At 41.7% G+C, this 8691-nt stretch overlaps 1 protein-coding gene across 1 annotated transcript in view; it reads left to right on the forward strand.

Annotated features, from left to right (window-relative positions):
* The window catches only part of LOC143773840 (uncharacterized), a 96652-nt gene extending 88391 nt beyond the window's left edge, over nucleotides 1-8261 (forward strand). The window contains exon 4 of the mRNA XM_077261173.1: nucleotides 7965-8261. Coding sequence (XP_077117288.1) covers nucleotides 7965-8138 — 174 coding nt within the window. The 3' untranslated portion in view covers nucleotides 8139-8261. The remainder of the gene's footprint in view (nucleotides 1-7964) is intronic.
* The last annotated feature ends 430 nt before the right edge of the window (nucleotides 8262-8691 follow it).

Consider the following 8691-nt stretch of genomic DNA (forward strand, 5'->3'; position numbering starts at 1 on the left):
CAATCCTGAACGTGGACACATACCCTTAAAGCGATCCCTCAGTGACCGCCACCGCTTCCTAACCTTTCCACCTGTGAAGACAAGAATAAAAAGAAAAAAAAAATTGGTAAATGCAATACATTACAGTCAGCTCAAAACATCACTGAAAAGTGAATACTTACATAGTTTGCTCTGCTGCTGTGGAGGAAGGTCCTCCCACCTTGGAAAGATGTTATGGCACACTTTGTCCCAGAGCCGACGGGTGACACCGGTATCGGCATGGCTGCGGTCAGCCATGTTCCACAGCGGCTCCCGCTCGCGAACCTCCTCGATGAGACTGTCTATATCGATGTCATCATCGAACTCCTCTGCGGGAGCACGCTGTGAAGCCTGTGCAAAAAAAGAAGAAGAAAAACAAACAAATTAGTACACTGAAACACTAAAGTACCAATAGAATCCCCCTCAAAAAAAAACAACTCACTGATGGCCGACCGCGGCGACGATGACGCCGACTCTGGGAACGGCTGGGAGGACCTTCACGATTTGCTGACTGGTCGTCAGCAGCAGCAGCAGCAGGAGACTGAAATAAAGGAAACAAATTCTCTGTAATGTAGGCATGTTTTCGGTGTTAAGTTATGTATGAAAATCTGTTTTGTGTATGGTGCAGTGTGATGTGTGAAGCAACTGTTTCACCACTACTTACACTTGGTTCCTCCTCCACTTGCATCTCTCCACCCGTCTCGCCCCCTTCTGACAGCTCCTCATCTGATTCAGCTTCCTGTTGAAACATAATTTATGCATGTAGTGATCCATAAAAATGTAATTTAAAAAAACTAAAAAAAAAAACATTTTTTGTGTTAACTTACCTATACACGCTGTTGCTGTGGAGGAGGGCTGTCAGAAGAGGACATTGTTGATGTACAAAGGCCGGTGGCTGTGGTCCTGGTGGGATAGCCGGTGGTTGTGGTCCTGTTGGCTCTGTAAGTTAAAAAGACACTTGCAATCTGCTCTACACATTGCAGTAGCAGATTTGGGGTCTTCAAAACTTACTTTTAAAGAATAGAAAATGTGGTCCTGGTGGGATAGCCGGTGGCTGTGGTCCTGGTGGGATAGCCGGTGGCTGTGGTCCTGGTGGGATAGCCGGTGGCTGTGGTCCTGGTGGGATAGCCGGTGGCTGTGGTCCTGGTGGCTCTATAAGTTAAAAAGACACTTGCAATCTGCTCTACACATTGCAGTAGCAGATTTGGGGTCTTCAAAACTTACTTTTAAAGAATAGAAAATGTGGTCCTGGTGGATAGCCGGTGGCTGTGGTCCTGGTGGGATAGTCAGTGGCTGTGGTCCTGGTGGCTCTGTAAGTTAAAAAGACACTTGCAATCTGCTCTACACATTGCAGTAGCAGATTTGGGGTCTTCAAAACTTACTTTTAAAGAATAGAAAATGTGGTCCTGGTGGATAGCCGATGGCTGTGGTCCTGGTGGATAGCCGGTGGCTGTGGTCCTGGTGGGATAGCCGGTGGCTGTGGTCCCTGGTGTACCTGTAAGGCCGGCGTCACACTGGCGAGTTTTACGGACGTAAGAGCACAGAAAATACGTCCGTAAAACTCGCAAAATAAACGGCACAATTATTCTCAATGGGGCTGCTCCTATCAGCCGTATATTACAGTTCAGTATTATACGGCTTTCTACGGCCGTACAAAATCGCAGCATGCTGCGTTTGTCAGCGTATTGCGCAAAAAAATCGCCAATGAAAGTCTATGGGGGCGAGAAAAATACGGATTCCACACGGACCAGCAGTATGACTTGCGAGAAATACGCAGCGGTGTTAGTGAAAAGTCGGTAATTCAATTCAATTCATTGACCTATATTTCCTTCAGTCGTGGTGATGCGCCCCCTAGTGGATGTCCTCATATGACCTGGAGCGTGGGAAAAAGTTCCCAGGCTGCAGTTCATGAGAACATCCAGCAGGGGCGCATCACCGCGACTGAAGGAAATGTAGGTCAATGACCTACATTTCCTTCATTCGCCGGGGAATTACAAGCACGAGCACAGCTGCATTTGCAGGGCTCCTGCTTGTAAATTATTTTAACCCCTTCAGATGGATTACCTCGTGGGACGTGACGGGTCAGCAGAAGGTATGTATATAATCTTTTTAATCTTTTTAATCTTTAAAGAGTCCATAATAACAGGGTCTGTACCACAGGACTGGCGTATAGCAAATCTGGTGCCAATATTCAAAAAGGGGACAAAAACTGAACTCGGAAATTATAGGCCAGTAAGTTTAACCTCTACTGTGGGTAAAATCCTGGAGGGCATTCTAAGGGATGCTATACTGGAGTATCTGAAGAGGAATAACCTCATGACCCAGTATCAGCACGGGTTTACTAGGGACCGATCATGTCAGACTAATTTGATCAGCTTCTATGAAGAGGTAAGTTCCGGTCTGGACCAAGGGAACCCAGTAGATGTAGTGTATATGGACTTTTCAAAAGCTTTTGATACGGTGCCACACAAAAGGTTGATACATAAAATGAGAATAATGGGGATAGGGGAAAATATGTGCAAGTGGGTTGAGAGTTGGCTCAGGGATAGGAAACAAAGGGTGGTTATTAATGGAGCACACTCGGACTGGGTCACGGTTAGTAGTGGGGTACCACAGGGGTCAGTATTGGGCCCTCTTCTTTTTAACATATTTATTACTGACCTTGTAGGGGGCATTCAGAGTAGAATTTCAATATTTGCAGATGACACTAAACTCTGCAGGGTAATCAATACAGGGGAGGACAATTTTATATTACAGGCTGATTTATGTAAACTAGAAGCTTGGGCTGATAAATGGCAAATGAGCTTTAATGGGGATAAATGTAAGGTCATGCACTTGGGTAGAAGTAATAAGATGTATAACTATGTGCTTAATTCTAAAACTCTGGGCAAAACCGTCAATGAAAAAGACCTGGGTGTATGGGTGGATGACAAACTCATATTCAGTGGCCAGTGTCAGGCAGCTGCTACAAAGGCAAATAAAATAATGGGATGCATTAAAAGAGGCATAGATGCTCATGAGGAGAACAAAATTTTACCTCTATACAAGTCACTAATGCGACCACACTTAGAATACTGTGCACAGTTCTGGTCTCCGGTGTATAAGAAAGACATAGCTGAACTGGAGCGGGTGCAGAGAAGAGCGACCAAGGTTATTAGAGGACTGGGGGGTCTGCAATATCAAGATAGGTTATTACACTTGGGGCTATTTAGTTTGGAAAAACGAAGACTAAGGGGTGATCTTATGTTAATGTATAAATATATGAGGGGACAGTACAAAGACCTTTCTGCTGATCTTTTTAATCATAGACCGGTGACAGGGACAAGGGGGCATCCTCTACGTCTGGAGGAAAAAAGGTTTAAGCATAATAACAGACGCGGATTCTTTACTGTAAGAGCAGTGAGACTATGGAACTCTCTGCCGTATGATGTTGTAATGAGTGACTCATTGCTTCAATTTAAGAGGGGACTGGATACCTTCTGGAAAAGTATAATATTACAGGGTATATATATATTAGATTCCTTGATAAGGCGTTGATCCAGGGAACTAGTCTGATTGCCGTATGTGGGGTCGGGAAGGAATTTTTTTTCCCCATGATGGAGCTTACTCTTACCACATGGGGTTTTTTTGCCTTCCCCTGGATCAACATGTTAGGGCATGCTAGGCTATGGGTTGAACTAGATGGACTTAAAGTCTTCCTTCAACCTTAATAACTATGTATATTGTGGGTTTATTGTTTTGCCAAGCGAGGGTCTGCAAATGGATTGAGAGAGCAATAAAATATTAAAACAACCGCTGTGTTTATTTCATTAAAATACTTTTAAATCATGTGTGTGTGTGTGTTTTCTAACCCTTTCAAACAATTGGATTAATAATGGATAGGTGTCATAATTGATGCCTCTCCATTATTAATCTGGCTTAATGTCACCTTACAATAGCAAGGTGGCATTAACCCTTCATTACCCCATATCCCACCGCTACAGGGAGTGGGAAGAGAGTGGCCAAGTGCCAGAATAGGCGCATCTTCCAGATGTGCCTTTTCTGGGGTGGCTGGGGGCAGATGTTTTTAGCCACGGGGGGGCCAATAACCATGGACCCTCTCCTGGCTATTAATATCTGCCGTCAGTCACTGGCTTTACCACTCTGGCGGAGAAAATTGCGCGGGAGCCCACGCCAATTTTTTCCGCCATTTAACCCTTTATTTTAGCAGCTACAGCGCCCAAACTTTGCATACACACACTACTAACATTAGTAGTGTGGAATATGCAAAAAAAATGGGGATATGAGATGGTTTACTGTATGTAAACCATGTCTCATATCCTGTCGGGTTTGGAAAGGAGAAATGAAAAGCCGGCAATTGAATTACCGGCTTTTCACAGATATCGCGCTGTAGTAAATATAAATAGGAAAAAAGGAGAAGATCCAGCTCAACGATGTAGTGAAAAGTCCATAGTTTTATTTCACCTTGAAAATAGCATGGTGTAAGGACAAAACATCAGCATACAAAAGGGTTAAAAACCAGGATCAACGCGTTTCCGGTGACTAAGCACCCTTAATCATGCTATTTTCAAGGTGAAATAAAACTATGGACTTTTCACTACATCGTTGAGCTGGATCTTCTCCTTTTTTCCTGTTTGTTCACGCCCTGACACAGCGGTTCCGTGCTCCGAGACCTGGGGAATGTCGGTATGGTGAGCTGGACTTTGTTCCTTTACTCAGTAAATATAAATACAGACTATATATATATATATATATATATATATATATGTGTCTCAATGACATATATATATATATATATATATATATATATATATATATACTGTATATATGTTTTCCCGAACATTTGAGCACATAAATCCATTAGATGTCGGTTTTGCAAGCCTGCGAGAAAATATCGCAGTACGGATGCCATACGGATTACATACGGAGGATGCCATGCGCAAAATACGCTGACACACCCTGCCTACGGATCACTATTTTGGGAACATTTCTCCGTATTACGGCCGTAAAATACGGACCGTATTGTCTTACGCCGAGTGTGACGCCGGCCTAAGTATAATTAATTTATATTTAGACCACCCCCTGAACTAGGTAATGTTTAACGATAACCACCCTGCTAAAATGATGTGATAAATGTTCATGAAGGTGAACACCCAAACCCAGGTGCACCTAACCATTTCCATGTAAAAAAAAAAAAAATGAAATGTGAACCCACCATGTAAAAATATATTTAACACATTTTATTTTCAAAAATCACCTCCCCAAAAAAACCTTTAAAGTATAACCTTTATTAAAAAATGAGATGTCAACCAACTCTGTATTGCATGTGTAACCATTGGTACATACACCAGTTTTAAATTTACCTTTCTGAAATGATACTACGGACATTTTTTTTTAACAAACATTTTATTATTCTTTTTTTTTTTTTTCCTTCACATCACAATTGGGAGCTGAATTGCTCTTTATTTTAAATACAAGTATGGTACATCAACTGCGAATGGTTTCAACAGAAAATCAACAGTTTTAAATAGAAAAAAAAAAAAAAAAACACACTCACACATTCAAACCACAAGCTGCAGAATAGACTTTGCAAAAATACTTCCGATAAAAAATAAAAAAAAATAAATAAAATAAGAAAAAGAAAAAAATACACACATTTAAACCACATGCTGCACAGACCACTATACTTAGTAAATCCATCAGAAAAAGGCAATTAACCCATCAGGTACGGACAAATGCACATGCAATCAACAACATGCGCACAAACATGCCTGATATGTGTCCACGTTCAGGATTGCATCAGGATTTGGTCAGGATTTTCCATCAGTATTTGTAATCCAAAACCAGGAGTGTAACAATTAGAGGAAAAGTATAATAGAAACATATGCACCACTTCTGCATTTATCACCCACACAAATACTGATGAAAAATCCTGACCAAATCCTGTTGCAATCCTGAACGTGGACACATACCCTCCCACATGAGCAGGCATAAGATTGGCAAAGGCATAATAAGGTGCAGGCACATGAAGACATACTTACAAAAGCACACAGCCGTACAAAAATACACACACACACACATACACACAAAAGCACATAAGCTTTATGCAAATACACATATGTACAACAAAGGCAGAAAGGTGAACCCAATCAGAAGACGCATACACACACACACACACACACATTACACACACACATACACGTAAAAAAGGCTGGCAGTCCTCTGGCAGGAGCTGCATGTCTTCACAGTGGCTGGCATCAGGGTGGATCTGGACTCTAGCATGGCACTGGCTGTTACAGGACGATGGCAGGCCTCTGTTTCTCTTCAGGTTTTAAGCTCTTGCTGTAGTCAGTACCTCATACACACACAAATGCACAGGCACACAGATGCACACAAAAATTGCAATACTCACACTGGCTCTATGGTGGCTGGAGTCTTGGGGCTGGCTCCTGTGGCTGGCTCCTGTGGCTGGGGTCTTGTGGCTGGCTGGGGTCTTGTGGCTGGCTGGGGTCTTGCTGGCAGTCTTCTCCTCTCTGGGTCTTGCTGGCATATGTGGGGTTGAAGGCCCAGGCCAGGTTTATATAGATTTGGGGGTGTCTGGCCAATTGGCAACAAAATCCTTCTTCTGAGCATGCTCAGTGTAAAAAAAACGTATTGCAGCGCTGCATTGCGTCGTACGACGTGTCCCGACGCATCCGTCGCTCATAGGCTTCCATTGTAGCCAACGACGCATGCCGAAGGATGCGTCGCGACACGTTTTTTAGGCGGAGACAAAAAACGTTACAATCAACGTTTTTTGCCGACGACGTGTCGCCAAATTTCGACGCATACGTCGTACAACGGACACGACGTATGCCAATCCGTCGCAATACGTCGCCAATACAAGTCTATGGGGAAAAAACGCATCCTGCAAAAACTTTTGCTGGATGCGTTTTTTATGAAAAAAGACGATTTGAGACGTAATGCAGTTAACGCTAGTGTGAAAGTAGCCTAAGGCACCGATCATATTGCAATTGGCCCCTTCCTGAAAAACTTTATTCAGATGGAATCTCCACCAGAGTCCTGAAGCACAACGAGACAAAAGGAGGTCAAATGTGATTGTGCTTTGTTCAGACTGGAACAATAATGTAGTTCAAGGATAGCCTACAATGCACAATAGTAAAGCCTTCAAAGAAAAAATGTGGGTTATGAGATTGAAAAGGAGATATGGAAGTAGAGCCCACTAGTTTTTATCTGCAACCAATAGCCGCTGTTCACACAATATTTTTGTAAAACCATAAGTGACTAGTAGTACTTTACAGTATGTCCATGCGTGACATTTTTGCGGTGTTTTTTATGCAGCTTATTTGGTGTGTAAAATATTCAGCGTTTTGCACACATTGCATTTTTTTAGCCCATGTAGTTTGGGCCTTGCTGCTGTAAGGAAGTGGAGGATTTGTCCACAACCCCTCTTGAAGATATGTGATATAATGTTTGCATGTAATCTTATGTGTAATGTTACACTGTAGTCTTGCCAAAAGGCCGCATGCCAATTCTTTCAGCATTTTTGGCAGCACTTTTAACCCACTTTTTAAACTGCAAGTGAAAACATTGCAAAAATGCATGCAAATGCACGACAAAAGCACATGTTGTATACGTTTCTTCTGTCACCACTCTGGCTTTTGATGCAGAAAAAAAAAAGCTGCAAAAATGCCATGTGTGAACATACCTTTACCATGCTTGTAGGGTTTGATTTCCCTGAAGGACTAGTATTGCAAAGTGTTATTTTCTTTCTGTCTTTCTGTCATTTTCTTCTCACACTTCCTACCTTATTATTAGATCAGTCTAAAGACAAAAAAGTGAAAACACAGATCATGCTTTTAACCAATGAAACAGCCCTGGTTTGTAACATTTTAATACTATGTGGATTAAGTAACCAATAATATTATCCGTGTTTTGTATTTCAGAAAAAAAAGCACCATGCTGAAAACTGTGAAAATGAGACAAAAAAGCGAGGCATAAAAGCATTCATGGATAGAATGCTTTCATTTTCCAAGTTCCTTGATAGAGAGAACATGTGTCATAATATTGTGCATTACAAAAACTATTACGATGGGAATGAGCTACTCGATCCCTGTTAAACCTTATGGTCTGGTCATTATCTCACATTTTAGGTTGAAGTAGATTTCTTGTTCCAAAGCCAACTGCTGTTATTAATCTATGGTTTGGTCTTTACTGCTTGAAATCAACCATCATTTTGCCTATTGTACTGCATTAAAGTAATAAATTGCTCCATGTTTTAAGTATTGTCTGTTAAGCTTTCTACCTAATTAAAGGTTTACAATTTATTATTAGAAGAAAAATGTAATTAATTAGGATATTAGGCTAGGTCATCAATACCAGATCAGTGGAGGTCCAACACCAGGCACCCCCACCAATCTACTGTTACCAGCTCCGATAGAGGTCAGAAACAGTGTATAGAGAGAAATACTGCATCATAGATTCCTCAGTATTGAACACCAGCTACTATTTAAATCAATCTAATTTATATGGATATGGGTTTATATGGATGGTGTTCAATTTACTATACGTTTAAATAAGTGTTTCAGTTCTGAAATTTTTTTCACCCCTTAATCTTCAACTGTATAAACTACCAAACAGAGATTTACCCCACTACACCTGCTCTAGCACTGC

This window comes from Ranitomeya variabilis, chromosome 5, assembly GCF_051348905.1.
Source record: "Ranitomeya variabilis isolate aRanVar5 chromosome 5, aRanVar5.hap1, whole genome shotgun sequence".
NCBI lineage: Eukaryota > Metazoa > Chordata > Amphibia > Anura > Dendrobatidae > Ranitomeya > Ranitomeya variabilis.